This window comes from Papio anubis, chromosome 11, assembly GCF_008728515.1.
Source record: "Papio anubis isolate 15944 chromosome 11, Panubis1.0, whole genome shotgun sequence".
Taxonomy (NCBI): Eukaryota; Metazoa; Chordata; class Mammalia; order Primates; family Cercopithecidae; genus Papio; species Papio anubis.
Genome location: NC_044986.1, coordinates 43,909,065 through 43,929,734, shown reverse-complemented (window position 1 = coordinate 43,929,734; position 20,670 = coordinate 43,909,065). Strand labels below are relative to the sequence as shown.

The 20,670-nt window shown below is 41.3% G+C and overlaps 1 protein-coding gene across 2 annotated transcripts in view; it reads left to right on the top strand.

The window, feature by feature from the left end:
* LOC116269434 overlaps positions 1 to 5,911 on the top strand; it is a 32,034-nt gene extending 26,123 nt beyond the window's left edge. For both annotated transcript variants that reach the window (XM_031652190.1, XM_031652191.1), the window contains one exon: positions 1,646 to 5,911. In XM_031652190.1, coding sequence (XP_031508050.1) covers positions 1,715 to 2,323 — 609 coding nt within the window. In that variant the 5' untranslated portion in view covers positions 1,646 to 1,714 and the 3' untranslated portion in view covers positions 2,324 to 5,911. The remainder of the gene's footprint in view (positions 1 to 1,645) is intronic.
* The last annotated feature ends 14,759 nt before the right edge of the window (positions 5,912 to 20,670 follow it).

Genomic DNA, 20,670 nt, shown 5'->3' with positions numbered 1-20,670 from the left:
GGATCACAGCCCCAGAAAGAGATCAGTCTAATAATGTTATAGGACATTCACTGGTTCCAATCTGATTTACATTTTCTTATGAATATTTGTGAATTTTTAGGTCTGCTTAGCATCTGAAATCCAGTGTACGTTTGGAATCTTTTTCAACGTTATTAGCCATAGTGTGGAGGAGAGACTGCCTCACCCAATGGGAGATGAAAATGCCAAACTCTTGCTTGCCTAGACTCCCTTGGAGCTAGGACATGGCCAAGTGAGGTACATTCCACTAATCAGATTCAGTCATGGAAGCAGGAACCAGTGAGTCAAAGAAGCAGGGACTGGGAGCCTCCATTCAGACTGAATTTCTAGTGCAGCTGTGGCAGCAGAGCTAGGGGCAGTGTCAGAGTGCAGTAGTGGAGGGGTTGGTGGTGCAGGCTGTAGAGTCTTTTGCTTGTTAGTGTTGGTAGGGATGTCCACATTAGGTGAGTTGTGTCTTGTCTTGGTGAGTCTGTGTTTCATAGAACCTGGCTCTTCATACATGCTGGCCATGTAATCCACCCAATATCATTATCATAAACTCCTTTTCCATTGAAATTAACCTGAACTGGTTTCTGTTGCTTGCAGCTGAGATCCATGAATGGTTGGCCTTCTCTTCCACTGTGTCATCTCTTCTTTAGTTATGTATTAACTTAAATCTCATATTACTCTCTTTGGCCTCTGCTACCTGAATCTTCTGGTATCAGCTGAAGAGAGGGTCTGGGAGGCAGAGAACAGGAAGTAAGGCCATATGGGCCTGGGAGGCAGAGAGAGTCCTACTGGAGGGCCCTCAGAAACTGAATTCAGCAGGCACCAGCCTCCAGCCACAGGGTCCTATGCCCACACTTGCTTCCTCAAGCCTAGTCCAGGCCATCATGTCACCTGGACCATGGCCGTATTTCCTAGTGTCTGCCTACTCCTGTCCTTGTCCCTGTAAATACTTTATTAAACACAGGGATATTGTTAAAACATAATCAGATTGTGTCAATTCTCTGTGAAAATCTCATTCTCTCAGAGTAAAAGTCCTTACAGAAGCCTGAGGGCCATACGTGGTACCCGCTTCCTCCAAAAAAACCCCCCATTCTCTTTATTACGCCTTCGATCCCTAGGAGAACCTAAGTTCAAGAGGGGATGCTGGGCAGGGAGGGGCCACTTGCTAGGGCCCCTGTCCGCTTTAAGAGCCAAGCCATTTTCTCCTGGATCCCTCTGAGCTGAAGACAGGAGGAGCCGGGGGAGGGGGATCCCTTGGTCTGCACCTTAGTTTCTCAAGAACAGCCACAGAGAAATAAATTGAGAGATGCAGGGGCTACCACCATCCAGTGACCACCACCATCCAGTGACCACAACCATCCACTCCCATGCCGGCGTGGGGTTAGCAGACGGGCGCCACTTTGTTCTACTTTTCCTCCGCCCATGGAGGAGGACACCGCCAGGAAGGGAAGGCCAGGAAGACAGAGGGAAGAGACAGCGGGGTGGAGTGGGAGCAGTCGCTGCCGTGAACTCACTGGAGCCCAGACGCACGCAACTAAGGGGCTGCAGTGGGAAGAGAAACGGAGGGGTGGTGGGGAGCGGGCGCTCTGAACGCCTGTTCCTGCTCTTCAGACTAGTCTTTGTTTATTTTGCAACGCAGGAAGGCCGAAGCGAAGGCGGAGACCCGCAAGCGAGGGGAGAAGGCCCCGGGAAGACGCGTGGGGCCAGGATGCGGGGCCCCGGTGCGAACGGCGGACCCTCTCGGTCCCCAGGCGGTGGTGACCTGGGTGGCGACACTCGTGGAGACCAAGGAGCTTCTGGACCTGCTTCGGGGGACCAAGTGGAGAGGCTGCTGGAGTTGTCGCCGGAGTCCTCCCCTAGTTCTTCGCGCCGGCCTCGCCCGCGGCTCAGGGTCCCGGCCGCCACTGCAGTCCTCGCAGCACCGAGCGGGGCTCCACGGACTTGCGACCTCCAGCCTCCGCCTCAAGGGCAGGGAGCGCGGCTGGGTCTCTGGAAAGCCATTTTAAAATCACTGCCTCTGCTGCCCCCATGTGAGGTCGGAGTGTCCTCCCGGTCTTTGCTTTCAGGTTCTTTCAGGTTCCTTCGGGCAAACCTGCAGCTAAGAGTCCAGCCTGTGAACTTAAATCTAAACTTGCTGAAGAAGCTCCCGGCGGCCCCCTGCTGGCGGCGGCCTTTGTCTGAAGGAGAGGCTGGGGTCACTCGGTTGGGCCGCATTTCCGGGGCCGGCACCGGTCCAGCTGCCAGGCCGCGCGTACCTGGTCCCGTCGGGGGTTCTGCTCTGTCCCCTGCGCTGATGACGCGGGTGGAAGGGAGGTAGCAGGGACACTCTGGGGAGCTGTGCCGGGCAGCCACCCCCCAGCTGCTCACTGTGGGGTGCGGCACCGAGACCTGGTGGGGCTGCAAGGAGACCGACTGGGATTTCCGGGATGGTGGCCGGGAGGCGAAGGCGCGGGGCGGCGGGGTGAGAGGCAAGAGCCCAGGAAGCCGCAGGCCCAGCGCTCTGGGGCTGGCGTTGTCGTTCTGGATGGAGGTCTGGTCAAACTGGCTTTTGCCCCGAGTGAGGAATTCCTGCTCTTTTTTGGTGTAGGTGAAAGGTCGCTGTTCACAGAGGGGGTGGGGTTTGTCCCCTCCAGGCGACTACGGGGCTGGCGGGCTCAGTGCTGCCTTTCTGCTCCGTCTCCTGATCCTGCTCAGAATCTTTGTGGCTCCTCTGAGTCTTCTTAGGGAGGCGGTGAAAGATGGGAAAGGCAGGTTGTTGAAACGCTGCTGCTTGGGGCCGGCAGAGACCCTGAGCTATACCTCCTAGTATGGGGAAGGTGCACCACTGTGGGTCAGATCAGCTGACAGTACGGGTTTCAGGTGATTGGGGTAACCTTGCAGTTCGGATCTCTTAGAACCCAGGAGCAGGTAGGCGATCGCTGCTTCATCATACTTAGCAGGGAGTCCTGGATCTTCCTGTCTGTAACCCATGGACACCATGATTCAGTATGGCAGAGGTCCGGGGCTTAAGTTCCTGGTGTTCGTGCTTCCTAATCATTAATGGATCCATCACAATGTGCTCTGAAGGGCCTGTCTTGCTGGGTTTGAGAAGGATACATTTTTTGAGCAGGTTTTTATACTCAATGGACTTGTAGAAGGGAATATATTCTACTCAGTACCCCTCCTGCAGCTCCTTGAAATTCTGTCCATCAAAGGCAGGGATCTGCTGACCAGAGGTGACTGCCACAGAAGGTATCTAGTTTGTAAAAGCTGAATTTGTTGTTGAAGCCAGAATTTGCAATCTTGATGTTTGTGTTAACATCCAAGAGCGTGTTTTCTGCCTTTAAATCTCTGTGGACAATACGTTTCTGGTGACAGCTTGCACAGCAGACACTTTTGGTAGAATTTGCTTTACTCCTTTTTTTCTTTCCTGCTGCCATGAGCAGGTGTTCACAAACTTCTCCTCCTGGCTAGTGTGCTTCCTGACAAGGCAGAGAGATTCCTCAATATCGATCACAGCAAATATTTCACTATGTTGGGGTGATCCGAGCCTTCATGGTTCCTACTTTGTGGATGGTGTCTGGAGGAGATCTGCTTGAGTCTCATTAATGAATTTCACAGCTGCTGCTTTCCCAGTCAGGAGGTCCCAGGCCAACCTTACCTTAGCCAGGTTGTCCTTGAGGATGGATTCAAGGATCCCAGCTGCCAGTAAGGGTCCCTTCTCAGCAGAGTTGGCTGAGAGGCCCTGTGGCATGTGGGACTTACTGCTGGGCTTGGAGTCAAGGTGTCCCAGGTCGGCTTAATTTTGGGAAAAGCTGGTGAGAAGCTTGGTTCAAATCACTTGAAAAAAAATCACTTGCATAGTTCATCTGAAGAACTGATCTCCATAATGGAATTAAAGCACAATGCTGGACAAAAAGTAAGAAAAAGCAACAAACTGAAAAGGAAAAATTGAGTAAAAAGAATAAAGAAGAACTAGGACTGACAGCCTCAGCCAAGCCAGGGACTTACATACATCTTGGAATTCCAAAGCAATTGTTCCTTATGAGGTCATAGAAAGAAATAAATCTAATAACAAGGCTGGGATTAATTCACGTGGTTTTCTCACATTTTGATCTTAAGAACTTTTTACTCTAAAAAAATTATTGAGGACTCCAAAGAGCTTTTTATGTGGGTTATAATGATGAGTATTTACCTTATTAGAAATTAAAACCTGTAGGATGTTTCAGTGACCTTTTCTAGTTTGAAGGGTTTAATAATTTTTGGCTTTTAAAGAGCCCATAATATCTTCAATTAAAATATTTTATTTTCCTTTAAATTGTAAATGATTGGTCTCATAATGATGCTACAACTTAACTGGCATTACAATACTGTACAAATGTGTTCTATTGTATAAGTCACAATAAGGTACATTATTAACTCTATAGCATTGAGGGGAAGATTGCTTTTATCATATTTTTAAAGTTTTGCCTAGTTTCTTTGTAGTAGACTTATCTTTTCCACCAGCCAGAGAACCCGCTATGTCAGTTTCGGTATCTTTAAATGTACAGATTGCAGCTGTGAGTTGAGAAAGCACGTTTCACTTAGCACGGGATGGGGACTTCGAGGTACTGGATATGTCACTGGCACCTCAGGGGAGGAAACCAAGATGCTCCTATATGATTTTAAACACGCCTTATTGAAGTATAGATACAGAAAAGTGCACAAATTGTCAGCCTACAGCTTGGTGACTGTTCACAAATTGAACTAATCTAACTAGCCTCCAGAATAAGAAACAGGCCTTTACACACCCCCACAAGCCTCCCAATCCCCTTTTCAGTCAACTTCTCTGCACTGATAACCACTATTCTATATTCTGACAGCATAGTTTCACTTGTTTTTGAACTTCACATAAATGGAATCAGTATTGAATCCTTTGTGTCTGCTTCCTTCACTCAGTATTTTCCTGAGATTTTTCTATATTGTTTATTCTAAATGCTCATTGTATGACTAACACAATTTGTTTATCCATTTTACTGTTATTGGGCATTTGGGTAGTTCTCAGTGAGGATGCTAAGAAGAGTGTTGCTGTAAACATCCTTATTCAGGTCTTTTGGTAAGCATATATCTGGCTTTCTGTTGGCTATTTATACCTAGAAATAGAGTTGCCGGCTTATAAGGTATGCATATTTTTAGTTTTAGTAGACATTGCAGTTTGTACCAATTTATCCACCCACCAATGTGAATATCTAATATTGCCTGCCTGTCTGTAGGTGTGTACTGGTATAGCACTGTGGTTTTAATTTGCATTTTCCAGTGCCTAATGAAATAAAGCAGCTTTTAATATGCTTATTGGACATATTATTTTTCTGTGTTGTGTCTGTTCAGTATTTTGCCCATTTTTCTGTTGGGTTGCTGGTATTTTTCTTATTGGTTTATGGATATTCTTTAAATATTTTAAGTGTTCTTTATTTGATATGTCCCTGTATTTCCTCTCTCCTCACACATCCCTGTTAACTCTCTGATGTCACTTCCTGCTGTTTTACCCATGGATCATCCCTTTCTAGCCACAAGAGGTCTTATTCCTTGAACATGCCAACCATATTCCTACTCCAGGGCTCTGCACTAGCTCCAACTTATGCCTGGAATGTTCTTTTCCAGTGGTCCACATACACAAAATTAGAAATATAAATACATAGGATATTAGTATAAAGGCCCTTCTTTGGGTGTCTATCGTCTGACACCAATAATTACCAACATTTTGCAATCATCTATAAATACTTCAGTATTCATCTTTAATAGATAAATACATTTTTTAAACACAGACACCATGCCGTCATCAAATCTAACAATAGTACTATATAAGACCAGTCCATATTCAAATTTCCCAGTTATCTCAAAGATGTCTTGTTACAGTTAATATGTTTGAATAAAGGTATAAACAAGTTGTACATGTTACTTTTTTTGTATCGCCTCCTAGGTTCACGCGATTCTCCTGCCTTAGCCTCCTGAGTAGCTGGGATTACAGGCACGTGCCACCACACCCGACTAATTTTGTATTTTTTAGTAGAGACGGGGTTTCTCCATGTTGGTCAGGCTGATCTCGAACTCCCGACCTCAGGTGATCCACCTGCCTCAGTCTCCCAAAGTGCTGGGATTACAGGTGTGAGCCCCCATGCCTGGCGACAGTTATCTTTTTATGTAATGATTTCTTTTGGTTGGATACTGAGTAGTGGAATTGCTGGGTCAAATGGTAGTTATATGTTTAGTTCTTTGAGAAATCTTCATACTGTTTTCCATAGAGGTTATACTAATTTACATTCTCAACCAGAGTGTATAAGTGTTCTCTTTTCTCCACATCCACACCAACATCTACTATTTTTTGACTTTTCAATAATAGCCATTTTGACTCGTATAAGATGATGTCTCATTGTGATTTTAATCTGCATTTCTCTGATGATTAGTGATGTTGAACATTTTTTCACATATTTGTTGGTTGCTTGTATGTCTTCAGAAATGTCTGTCCTTGTTCTTTGGCCACTTTTTAATAGGGTCATTTGTTTTTTTCTTGTTGAGGGGTCTGAGTTTCTTGTAGAGTCCATCCATATACTAGTCCTTTGTTGGAGCCATAATTTGCAAATATTTTCTCCTGTTCTGTGGGTTACCTGTTTAATGTTTCTTTTTTTTTTTTTTTTTTCTGTGCAGAAGCTTTTTAGTTTAATTAAGCCCCATTTATCTGTTTTTGTTTTGTTGCATTTGCTTTTGAGGACTTAGTCATACATTCTTTGCCTGGGCCAATGTCTAGAAGAGTATTTTCTAGGCTTTCTAGGATTTTTATAGTTCCAAGTCTTACATTTAAGTCTTTAGTTCATTTTGAGTAATTTTTGTACATAATGAGAGACAGGAGTCCAATTTCATTCTTTTGCATATGGCTAGCCAGTTTTCCCAGCACCATTTATCGAATAGAGTGTCCTTTTCCCATTGCTTATTTTTATTTACTTTGTCAAAGGTCAGTTGGTTGTGGGTATATGGCTTTATTTCTGGTTCTCTATTTTGTTCCATTGATCTATGTGTCTATTTTTATACTAGTACCATGCTGTTTTGGTTACTATAGCCTTGTATGATTCAAAGTCAGGTAATGTGATACCTTCAGCTTTTTTCTTTCGCTTAGGATTGCTTTGCTAATCTGGCTTTTTCCTGGTTCTGTACGAGTGTTAGAATTGTTTTTCTTTTTCTGTGAAAAATGACATTGGTAATCTGATAGGAGCTGTACTGAACCACAGGTTGCTTTGTGCAATAAATTATTGCCATATTAATGAAAATGATTCTTCCCAATCCGTGAGCATGGAATATTTTACTTTACTTTTTCTTTTTTCTGAAATAGGTCTCACTTTGTTAACCAGACTGGAGTGCAGTGAGTCATAGCTCACTGCAGCCTCAACCTCCCAAACTCAAGCAATCCTCCTGCCTCAGCCTCCTAGGTAGCTGAGATTACAAGTGTAAGCCACCATGGCTGGCTAATTTTTAGTTGTTTTTTTTTTTTTTGTAGAAACAAGGTCTCTCTATGTTGCCCAGGCTGGTCTCAACCTCCTGGGCTCAATGGATCCTCCTGTCTTGGCCTCCCAAGGTTTTGGGATTACTGGCATGAGCCACTGTGCCCAGATGGGATGTTTTTCTCTTTGTATCATCTATGATTTCTTTTATTGGTGTTTTGTATTTCTCCTTGTAGGGATCTTTAACCTCTCTGGTTAAATATATTTCTAGGTATTTAATTTTAATTTTATTATATGTAGCTGTTGTAAATAGAATTGAGTTCTTGATTTGGTTTTCAGCTTGAGTGTTATCGGGGTATAGAAATGCTACTGATTTTTGTACGTTGGTTTTGTATTCTGAAACTTTATTGAACTTTACTGAAGTCATTTATTATGTCTGGGAGTATTTTCAAGGAATCTTTAGGGTTTTCTGGGTATAGGATCATGTCATCAGTGAAAAGAGATAATCTTTTTTTTTTTTTTTTTTTCCAGTTTGGATGTCTTTTATTTCTTTCTCTTGCCTGGTTGTTCTGGCTGGGTCTTCCAGTACTATGTTGAAAAGGTGAGGTGAGAGTAGACAAACTTGTTCAGTTTCAGTTCGTAGGGAAATACTTTTGGCTTTTCTCCTTTCAATGTGATGTTGGCCATGGGTTTGTAATGTGTGGCTTTCATTATTTGGTGGTATGTTCCTTCAATGTCTAGTTATAACATGAAGGGATGTTGGATTTTTATCAGATGCTTGTTCTGCATTTATTGAGACAATATATGTTTTTTGTTCTTAATTCTCTTTACATGATCAATCACATTTACTGATTTACATATGTTGAACTATCCTTGCATTCCTGGAATAAAACCCACTGATCGTGCCATATTATCTTTTTGATGTGCTGTGGATTCAGTTTGCTGGTATTTTGTTAAGGATTTTTGTATTTATATTAATCGGGGCCTTGACCTATAGTTTTCTTTTTTTGTTGCAGCCTTGTCTAATTTTGGTATCAGAGTGATACTGTCTTTGTAAAATGAGTTAGGGAGGATTCTTTCTTCCTTGATTTTTTTTGAAATAGTTTCAGTAAGATTGGTACCAGCTATTGGCATGTCTGGAAAATCTGACTGCAAATCCATCTGGTCCTGGGCTTTTTTTTTTTGTTGGAAGATTTTTTTTTTTTTTTTATTACTGATCCAATTTTATTACTTGCTATTGGTCTGTTCAGGCTTTCCATTCTTCCCAGTTCAATCCTGGGAGGTTGTATATTTCCAGGAATTTATCCATTTTCTCTAGGTTTTCTAGTTTGTGTGCAGAGATGTTTATAGTAGTCTCTGATGATCTTTTGTATTTCTGTGGTATCAGATGTAATCCCACCTTTATTATTTCTGATTGTGCTTATTTGATTTTTTTCTCTTTTTTTCTTGGTTAAATGTAGCTAGCAGTCTATCAGTATTTTTAGCCTTTCAAAGAACCAACTTTTTGTTTTGTTGATCCTTTGCATCATTTTTTTTTGGTGGGGGGATCTCAATCTCTTTTAGTTCTGCTCTAATTTTTATTATTTCTTTTCTTCTGTTAGCTTTGGGTTTTGCTTTGTTCTTGTTGTTTTAGTTCCTTAAAGTGCAATGTTAGGTTGTTCATTTGAGATCTTTCTATCCTTTTGATGTAGACATTTAGCACTATAAATTTTCCTTTTAGTTCTGCTGCTTCTGGTGTACCCCAGAGGTTTTGCTGTATTGTGTCTGTATTTTCACTCATTTCAAAAATTATTTGATTTCTGTCTTAATTTTATTGTTTATCCAAATGTCATTTGGGAGCAAATTATTTAGTTTCCATGTACTTGGTGTGTTTTGAGAGATTCCCTTGGTATTTATTTCTAATTTTATTCTGCTGTGGTCTGAGAAGATACTTGATATATTTTGATGTGATTGCAATTTATTTGAATTTATGGAGACCTGCTTTATGGCCAAGCATATGGTCAATTTTGGAGAATGTTCCATATGCAGTTGAGAAAAATGAATATTTTGTAGTTATTGGGTAGAAGGTTCTGTAAATGTTTATCATATCCATTTGGTCTAGAGTCCAATTTAAGTCCAGAATTACTTTTTTGATTTTCTGCTATGATGATCTGTCTAGTGCTGTCAGTAATAGGATGTTGAAGTCTCCCACTATTAATGTACTGATATCAGTCTCTTTTCTTAGGTCTAATAGTATTTGTCTTATGAATCTGGGTGCATATACATTTGGGATAGTTAAGTCTTCTTGTTGAATTAAACCCTTTATAAATATAATGCCCTTTGTCTCTTTTAACTGTTGTTGGTTTAAAGTCTGTTTCATTTGATATAAGAATAGCTACACCTGCTCATTTTTGTTTTCCATTTATGTGACATATTTTTCCACCCCTTTACTTTGAGTCTGTAGTTGTCTTTACCAGTTATGTGGTTCTTTTTTAGGCAGCAGATATTTTGTCTTATTTTTAAATCCAATTTACCAGCCTATATCTTTTTTTTTTGAAGCAGAGTTTTGCTCTTGTCATCCAGGCTGGAGTGCAGTGGTGCAATCTTGGCTCGTTGCAACCTCTGCCTCCCGGGTTCAAGTGATTCTCCTGCCTCAGCCTGCTGAGTAGCTGGAATTACAGGCACATGACACCATGCCCAGCTAATTTTTGTATTTTTAATAGAGATGGGGTTTCACCACGTTGGCCAAGCTGGTCTCGAACTATTGACCTCAGGTGATCTGCCCGCCGCAGCCTCCCAAAGTGCTGATTACAGGCATGAACCACCATGCTCAGCCTACCCATATTTTTTAACTGGAGCATTTAGGCCATTTACACTCAAGGTTAATGTTGACATGCAAGATTTTGTTCCTGTTATAGTATTGTTAGCTATAGCTGCTTTGTAGTCTCATTTATGTAATTGCTTTTTAAGATCTATGAGCATTGTACTTAGATGTGCTTTTATGATGGTGAGTATTGTCCTTTCATTCCCATGTTTAGAACTTTGAGCATTTCTTGTAGAACTGGCCTAGTGGTGACAAATTCCCTTGATGTTTGCTTATCTGGAAAAGATTTTATTTCTCCTTCATTTATGAAGCTTAGTTTGGCAAAATATAAAATTCTTGACTGGAAATATTTTTTCTTTATGAAGGCTAATAAGAAGGCCCCCAATCTCTTCTGGTTTGTAAGGTTTCTGCCGAGAAGTTCCCTGTGAATTTGATGGGATTTCCTTTATAGGTGATTTGGTGTTTCTCTCTATCTGCCTTTAAGATTTTTCTTTCACTTTTACCTTGGATAGTCTGATGACTATATGCCTTGGTGATATTTTTCTTGTATAGTATCTTCTAGGTATTTTCTGAATTTCTTGTATCTGAATGTCTACATCTCTAGTAAGATGATGGAAATTTTCCTGGTTTATTCCCTCAAATATATATTCCAAATTTCTTACTTTTTCTCTTTCTTTTTCAGAATGCCTATAAGTCATAGGTTTGGTTGCTTTATGTATTCCCATATTTTTCAAAGATCTTGTCCATTAATATTTAATAAATTTTTGTCTTACTGAGTTAATTTGAAAGACAAGTCTTCAAGTTCTGAAATTCTTTCTTCTGCTTGTTCTCATCTATTGTTAAAATTTTCATCTCTATTTTGAAATTCCTTCAGCAAATTTTTTATTTCCAGAAGTTTTGTTTCTTTTTAAAAACATATCATCTTAACATTCGTATTCTGAATTGTTTTTCTGGTTTCCTTGTGTTGGTTTTCAAATTTCTCTTGGATTTCTTTGAGCTTCCTTATAATTCGTATTTTGAATTATTTTTCTTTCATTGCATATTTTCATTTTGGTTAGGATCTATTGCTGGAGAGCTTGTATGATCCTTTAGGGGTGGTCAAAACACTCACTCTTTTTGTACAGCCAGAGTCTTTGCATTGATTGGTGCTCCACTGAAGGAACTGTCACTTATTTTTTTTTGAATTTGATATCATTTGAATAAGACTTCTAAATGTTTTATTATTTTCTTCCTTGAGGACGTGACTGTAGTGCATGTTGTGTATGATAGCTTGGCTTCATTTATGGGTGATTTCAAGGAGCCAAAGCTCTGTATAGGCTCCTTGGTTACAGATATCTTTTATGTGGTGGCTTTCTCAAATGCTGCTTGTTGTATCAATGTATTGACCATGTGAGCTGACTCACTATCTCCTGTGAGTCTGAGTGTGGAAGTCTCAGAAGCTTATCTTGTACCCTAGCACTGTGCCCTTTTGTTAGCATGTTTTTTATTTTTATTTTTAATTAATTAATTAATTAATTAATTTTTTTTTTTTTTTTTGAGACGGAGTCTCGCTGTGTCTCCCAGGCTGGAGTGCAGTGGCGCGATCTCGGCTCACCGCAAGCTCCGCCGCCTGGGTTCACGCCATTCTCCCGCCTCAGCCTCCCAAGTAGCTGGGACTACAGGCGCCCGCTACCACGCCCGGCTAATTTTTTGTATTTTTAGTAGAGACGGGGTTTCACCGTGTTAGCCAGGATAGTCTCGATCTCCTGACCTCGTGATCCACCCGCCTTGGCCTCCCAAAGTGCTGAGATTACAGGCTTGAGCCACCGCGCCCGGCCAATTAATTTTTTATTATACTTTAAGTTCTGGGATACATGTGCAGAATGTGCAGGTTTGTTACATAGGTATACAAGTGCCATGGTGGTTTGCTGCACTCATCAACCTGTCTTCTACATTAGGTATTTCTGCTAATGCTATGCCTCCCCTGACCCCCCACTGCCTGACAGGTCCCCCAAAACCCGACAAGCCTTTCCTGTGTCCATGTGTTCTCATTGTTTAACTCTCAACTATGAGCGAGAACACGTGGTATTTGGTTTTCTGTTCTTGTGTTAGTTTGCTGAGAATGATGGTTTCCAGCTTCATCCATGTCCCTGCAAAGGACATAAACTCATCCTTTTCTATGGCTACATAGTATTCTGTGGTGTATATATGCCACATTTTCTTTATCCAGTCTATCATTGATGGGCATTTGGGTTGGTTCCAAGTCTTTGCTATTGTGAACAGTACTGTAATAAACATATGTGTGCATTTGTCTTTATAGTAGAATGATTTATAATCCAATCCTTTGGGTATATACTCAGTAATGGGACTGCTGGGTCAAATGATATTTCTATTTTTAGATCCTTGAGAAATTGCCAGACTGTCTTCCACAGTGGATGGACTAATTTACACTCCCATCAACAGTGTAAAAGCGTTCCTGTTCCTCCACATCCTCTCCAGCATCTGTTGTTTCCTGACTTGTTAATGATTGCCATTCTAACTGGCGTGAGATGGTATCTCATTGTGGTTTTGATTTGCGTTTCTCTAATGACCAGTGATGATGAGCATTTTTTCGTATGTCTGTTGGCTGCATGAATGTCTTCTTTTGAGAAGTGTCTGTTCATATCCTTTGCCCACTTTTTGATGGGGTTGTTTGCTTTTTTCTTGTAAACTTGTTTAAGTTCTTTGTAGATTCTGGATATTAACCCTTTGTCAGATGGATAGATTGCAAAATTTTTTCTCCTATTCTGTAGGTTGCCTGTTCGCTCTGATGATAGTTTCTTTTGTTTTGCAGAAGCTCTTTAGTTTAATTAGATCCCATTTGTCGATTCTGGGTTTTGTTGCCATTGCTTTTGGTGTTTTAGACATGAAGTCTTTGCCCATGCCTATGTCCTGAATGGTATTGCCCAGGTTTTCCTCTAGGATTTTATGGTCGTAGGTCTAACATTTAAATCTTTGGTCCATCTTGAGTTGATTTTTGTATAAAGTGTAAGGAAGGGGTCCAGTTTCATTTTTCTGCATATAGCTAGCCAGCTTTCCCAACACCATTTATTAAATACGGATTCTTTTCCCCGTCGCTTGTTTTTCTTAGGTTTGTCAAAGACCAGATGGTTGTAGATGTGTCATGTTATTTCTGAGACCTCTGTTCTGTTCCATTGGGCTTTATATCTGTTTTAGTACCAGTACCATGCTGTTTTGGTTACTGTGTAGCATATACTATACTATATATAACTATACTGTGTAGTATAGTTAAAGTCAGGTAGCATGATACCTCCAGCTTTGTTCATCTTGCCCAGGATTTTCTTGGCTATGTAGGCTCTTTTTTGGTTCCATATGAGGATTAAAGTAGTTTTTTCCAATTCTGTGAAGAAAGTCAGTGGTAGCTTGATGGGGATAGCATTGAATGTATAAATTACTTTGGGCAGTATGGCCTTTTTCACAGTATTGATTCTTCCTATCCATGAGCATGGAATGTTTTTCCATTTGTTCATGTCCTCTATTATTTCCTTGAGCAGTGGTTTATAGTTCTTCTTGAAGAGGTCCTCCACATCCCTTATAAGTTGTATTCCTAGGTATTTTATTCTCTTTGTGGCAATTGTGAACAGGAGTTCACTCATGATATGGCACTCTGTTTGTCTATTATTGATGTATAGGAATGCTTGTGATATTTGCACATTGATTTTTTATTCTGAGACTTCCCTGAATTTGCTTATCAGCTTAAGGAGTTTCTGGACTGAGAGATGGGGTTTCCTAAATATACAATCATGTCATTTGCAAACAGAGACAATCTGACTTCCTCTTTTCCTATTTGAATACCCTTTATTTCTTTCTCTTGCCTGATTGCCCTGGGCAGAACTTCCAATACTATGTTGAATAGGAGTGGTGAGAGACGGCATCCTTTTCTTGTGCTGGTTTTCAAAGGGAATGCTTCCAGTTTTTGCCCATTCACTATGATATTGAGTGTGGATTTGTCATAAATAGCTCTTATTATTTTGAGATAGGTTCCATCAATATCCAGTTTATTGAGAGTTTTCAGCGAGAAGGAGTGTTGATTTTTGTCAAAGGCCGTTTCTGCATCTATGGAGATAATCATGTGGTTTTTGTGATTGGTTCTGTGTATGTGATGGATTAAGTTTATTGATTTGCATATATTGAACCAGCCTTGCATCCCAGGAATGAAGCTGACTTGATCATGTTGGATAAGCTTTTTGATGTGCTACTGGATTCGGTTTGTCAGTATTTTATTTTTTCCATTGATGTTCAACAGGGATATTGGCCTGAAATTTTCTTTTTTTTGTTGTGTCTCTGCCAGGTTTCGGTATCAGGATGACGCTGGCCTCATAAAATGAGTTAGGGAGGAGGTCCTCTTTTTCTATTGTTTTGAATATTTTACGAAGGAATGGTACCAGCTCCTTTTTGTACCTCTGGTGGAATTTGACTGTGCATCTGTCTGGTCCTGGAATTTTTTTGATTGGTAGGCTATTTATTACTGCCTCAATTTCAGAACTTGTTATTGGTTTACTCAGGGATTCAACTTCTTCCTGGTTTAGACTTAGGAGGGTGTATGTATGTATCCATTTCTTCCTGATTTTCTAGTTTATTTGCTTAGAGGTTTTATAGTATTCTCTGATAGTAGTTTATATTTTTGTAGGATCAGTGGTGATATCCCCTTTATCATTTTTTATTGTGTCTACTTGACTCTTCTATGTTTTCTTCTTTATTAGTCTGGCTAGTGGTCTATTTTGTTAACCTTTTCAAAAATCAGCTCCTGGATTCATTGATTTTTTGAAGGATTTTTCACATCTCTATCTCCTTCAGTTCTGCTCTGATCTTAGTTATTTATTGTCTTCTGCTAGATTTTGAATTTGTTTGCTGTTGCCTCTCTAGTTCTTTTAATTTTAATGTTAGGGTGTCAATTTATATATTCCCTGCTTTCTCTTGTGGGCATCTAGTGCCATAAATTTTCTCTACACACTGCTAGCTCTGTCCCAAAGAGGCTGGTTCATTGTGTCTTTGTTCTCATTGGTTTTAAAGAACATCTTTATTTCTGCCTTCGTTTTGTTATTTACCCAGTAGTAATTTAGGAGCAGGTTGTTCAGTTTCCGTGTAGTTGTGTGGTTTTGAGTGAATTTCTTAATCCTGAGTTCTAGTTTGATTGCACTGTGGTCTGAGAGACTGTTTGTTATGATTTCCATTCATTTGCATTTGCCGAGGAGTGTTTTACTTCCAATTATGTGGTCGATTTTAGAATAAGTGTGATGTGGTGTTGAGAAGAATATATAATCTATTGATTTGTGGTGGAGAGTTCTGTAGATGTCTGTTAGGTCCACTTGGCCTAGAGCTGATTTCAAGTCCTAAATATCCTTGCTAATTTTCTGTATCATAGATCTGGCTAATATTGACAGTTGGGTGTAAAAGTCTCCCACTATTATTGTGTGGGAGTCTAAGTCTCTTTGTAAGTCTCTAAGAACTTGCTTTATGAATATTGGTGCTCCTATATTGGGTGCATATATATTTAGATAGTTAGCTCTTCTTGTCGCATTGATCCCTTTACCATTATGTAATGGCCTTCTTTGTGTTTTTTGATCTTTGTTGGTTTAAAGTCTGTTTTATCAGAGATTAGGGTTGCAACTCCTGCTTTTTTTTGCTTTCCATTTGCTTGGTAAATATTCCTCCATCCCTTTATTTTGAGCCTATGTGTGTGTCTGCACATGAGATGGATTTCCTGAATACATCACACTGATGGGTCTTAGCTCTTTATCCAATTTGCCAATCTGTTTCTTTTAATTGGGGCATTTAGCCCATTTACATTTAAGGTTAATATTGTTATGTGTGAATTTGATCCTGTCTTGATGATGCTAGCTGTTTATTTTGCCCATTAGTTGATGCAGTTTCTTCATAGTGTCATTGGTCTATATATTTTTGTATGTTTTTTGCAGTGGCTGGTACTGGTTTTTCCTTTTCATATTTAGTGCTTCCTTCAGGAGGAAGGCAGGCATGGTGGTGACAAAATCCCTCAGTACTTGCTGGCCTGTAAAGGATTTTATTTCTCCTTTGCTTATGAAACTTAGTTTGGCTTGATATGAAATTCTCTGTTGAAAATTCTTTTTTTTAAGGAAGTTGAATATTGGCCCACATTCTGTTCTGGCTTTTAGGGTTTCTGCAGAGAGATCCAGTGTTAGACTGATGGGCTTCCCTTTGTGGGTAACTCAACCGTTCTCTCTGGTTGCCCTTAACAGTTTTTCCTTCATTTCAACCTTGGTGAATCTGACGATTATGTGTCTTGGGGTTGCTCTTCTTGAGGAGTATTTTTGTGGTGTTCTCTGTATTTCTTGAATTTGAATGTTGGCCTGTCTTGCTAGGTTGAGGAAGTTCTCCTGGATAATATCCTGAAGTGTGTTTTCCAATTTGGTTCTATTCTCCCTGTCACTTTCAGGTATACCAATGAAACATAGATTTGGTTTTTCCACGTAGTCCCATATTTCTCAGAAGCTTTGTTCATTTCTTTTCATTCTTTCTTCTCTAATCTTTTCTTTATGCTTTGTTTCATTAAGTTGATTTTCAATCTCTGATATCCTTTCTTCCAGTTGATCAATTCGGCTATTGATACTTGTGTCTTCTTCACAAAGTTCTCGCGCTGTGCCTTTCAGCTCCATCAGGTCATTTATGTTCTTCTCTAAACTGGTTATTCCAGTTAGCATTTTCTGTAACCTTTTTTCAAGGTTTTTAGCTTTCTTGCATTGGGTTAGAACATGCTCCTTTAGCTTGGAGGAGTTTGTTGTTACTCACCTCCTGAAGTCTACTTCTGTCAATTTGTCAAACTCATTCTCTGTCCAGTTTTGTTCCCTTGCTGGTGAGGAGTTTTGATGTTTTGGGAGGAGAGGAGGCATTCTGGTTTTTGGAATTTTCAGCATTTTTACGCTCTTTTTTTCTCATCTTCTTGGGTTTATCTACCTTTGATCATTGATGCTGATGACCTTTGGATGGGGTTTTTGCATGGGCATCCCTTTTTGTTGATGTTGGTGTTATTGCTTTCTGTTTGTTAGTTTCCCTCTAACAGTCAGGCCTCTCTTCTGCAGGTCTGCGGGAGTTTGCTGGACATCCACTCCAGACCCTGTTTGCCTGGGTATCACTAGCAGAGGCTGCAGAACAGCAAAGATTGCTGACTGTTCTTTCCCCTGGAAACTTCATCTCAGATGGGCACACACCTGATGCCAGCTGGTGCTCTCCTGTATGAAGTGTCTGTCAACCCCTGCTGGGAAGTGTCCCCCAGTCAGGAGGCATGGGAGTCTGTCCTCAGCAGAGCTCGAGCGCTGTGCTGGGAGATTTCCTGCTCTCTTCAAAGATGGCAGGCAGAAACATTTAAGTCTTTTGACGCTGCACCCACAGCTGCCCCTTCCCCCAGGTGCTCTGTCCCAGGGAGATGGAACCTATAAGCCCCTGACTGGGGCTGTTGCCTTTCTTTCAGAGATGCCCTGCCCAGTGAGGAGGAATCTAGAGAGGCAGTCTGGCCACAGTGGCTTTGCTGCACTGTGGTGGTTTCTGCACAGTCCGACCTTCTCGGCAGCTTTGTTTACACTGTGAGGGGGAAATAGCCTACTCAAGCCTCAGTAATGGCAGACACCCCTCTCCAACCAAGCTCGAGCATCCCAGGTCAACTTCAGACTGCTGTGCTGGCAGCAGGAATTTCAAGCCAGTGGATCTTAGCTTGTGGATCTTAGCTTGCTGGGCTCTGTGGGAGTGGGACCCGCTGAGCAAGACCACTTGACTCCCTGGCTTCAGCCCCCTATCCAGGGGAGTGAATGGTTCTGTCTTGCTGGCATTCCAGGCACCACTGGGGTATGAAAAAACAAAAACAAAAAAACAAAACTCCTGCAGCTAGCTAGCTCAGTGTCTGTCCAAACAGCTGTCCAGTTTTGTGCTTGAATCCCAGGGCCCTGCTGATGTAGGCACACCAGGGAATCTCCTCGTTTGTAGGTCGCAAAAACCATGGGCAAAGTGTCGTATCTGGGCTGGATAGCACAGTCCCTTATGGCACCGTCTCTCATAGCTTCTCTTGGCTAGGGGAGGGAGGTCCCCGACCCCTTGTGCTTCCCAGGTGCCGCGATACCGCACCCTGCTTCTGCTCGACCTCTGTGGGCTGCGCCCACTGTAATGAGATGAACAGGGAACCTCAGTTGGGAATGCAGAAATCACCCACCTTCTGCATTGGTCTCACTGGGAGGTGCAGACTGGGGCTGTTCCTATTTGGCCATCTTGCCAGATCTCTCCCCCAGTTCTCTGATTCTGTCAACAAAGACACAGTGCTCAGATGGGAAGTGACTTGCTTAAGGTTGCACAAACATAACTTGAGTTTTAAGTAAGTTTGAGACTTAGGAGAGGAGAGAGGAGAGAGGCCAGGAGTGGCAGGGGTGGTGGGGTGACTGTGGGAGAAGGCAAATTCAATTTATGAAACAGAGTATGTGTCATACATTCAGGGAAGGAAGCAGGCCCTTTATCGGAGGTGGATGGTTTGTGTAATGGAGTTAGCTGTGAGACGAGATGGGTAAGAGGTCGGGGCCAGATTATGAAAGGCCTATGTATGAAATGATGAGCCACTGAAAGTGTTTGAAGGGAATACCAGGAGATCACAAGAAATAATAACTGAGAATTACAGCTGATCCTGAGGTTGCTCAGAGGGCAATGGCTTTCATTCTACTTTAACCATAACTTAACAATAAGAAATACATTTTACACTGAATCAGCACGTGCACACACACACACACACACACACTTTAGAAACTTAAGCTTGACAAGACAAGGCTTAACCTATGTGTGCTGTACTCTATTTTCCATTTCATTCCACTAAACTCTGAGCCTCCCTTTTTTGGAGACTGAATTTATCCGGGGGAGGGGACTGGTGGACGGCATCCTAAGTGAAAGGCACAGTATGACAAGATCAGGGAACTTTGAGGGCAAAGTGTGATCTGGGTAGGGTTTCCAGTTTTAGTAAATTAAAATAGAGAACACTCAGTTCAATTTGAATTTCAGATAAACAATATTCCGTAGCTTGGGAAGGGCAAGATATTCTGTGTGGCTGGAACACAGGTGGGTGTGAGAAAATGGCAAAGGTGAGTCTGGGGTGTATTGGGATCATGCTGTGAATGCTTATGAGAGAATAACGATCTTTTCTGTAGCCTCTTGCTCATATTGAAGGATAATATGAGAATAATTATTGAATGCTTGAAAAGAAATTTAAAAAATACAGAAATATGTAACCCTTGAGTCCTTAGCTCATTAACAATAAAGGTGAAATCCTCGTGTGTGGGTGGAATGATCATTAATTATTAACCATTGCATCTGAGTAATTCTTTCGTTTATCCTGCTGATTTTAGTTGTTTCTAAGATGCCTTTGTCCAGGTGTTTAGTTGAGAAGGGAGAATGTGCACATTTTGCCACATATACTTCTTATTATATTCCAGCATGAAGCAAGAATTTAAGTTATTAACCGTAATGGAATTAATAACATGTGTATGATCAACTAAGCAAGTCTTTGCTCTGTTTAAGTAGTTTTCCAGATGTCATCAATGCAAGTTGTCTATATTTCATGCCCGCTTCCCTGTTTGTGGAACCCGATCTTCACTATATTATAGGCATGGCTCCTGGCAGGCCAGGGAAGCCACCTGACCCAAGCTGGACCAGGCAGAATCTCATTTGTGGTTTTATTGGCAACTCAGGAGCTCATGGTAGCCATGTTTTTTTTTTTTTTTTTTTTTCCCGTATGCAAAAGCAGAGAAAGCCAGTCAACATTATGGAATTCACCAAAAAAGCAATTCAATGAAGGCGGGGGAGAGTATGTGCACTTGTGTTAGAGCAAAAGCATGCTAGAATTACAGAATGAAAAATGAAGACAAGCAAAGAAGGGGGAGAGAAAGAGGGGGTGAAAAGGAGGCAGAAGGAAGGAGGGAGGAGGAAGGGGAAGAGGAGAAGGGAAAGGGAGGGAAAAAGGCTGAGAGCCAAGCCCTACCAGTTGTGTAATCCCTGGGTTCATTACCCTCCTAAAGTGACTTGGTTGCATTCTATCTGGATTTGTGAGATGACCTTTTACCTTCTGATGAATTGCCTTTATGCTTAGGATCACTACAGTGGGTTCTGTTACTTAAAACGAGAGTACTAATTAGTAAATCAGATCACTGAAGTCATATTGACCCACTGTGATAGTTATGGTTTGGTGGTGATTATGAGAAGGATATTTACTCAGTAGGTAGAACTTGACCATATAAGTCCTTCATGGCAAATAGGAAGAAGCATGGCTTTTGTTAAACCAAGTGCATGCATTGCTGAGCATAACATTAACTACCCTGGTGCATAGTTTCCCTTTTCCATCTAGAGCTTGTTCTGAATTTGTTGTAG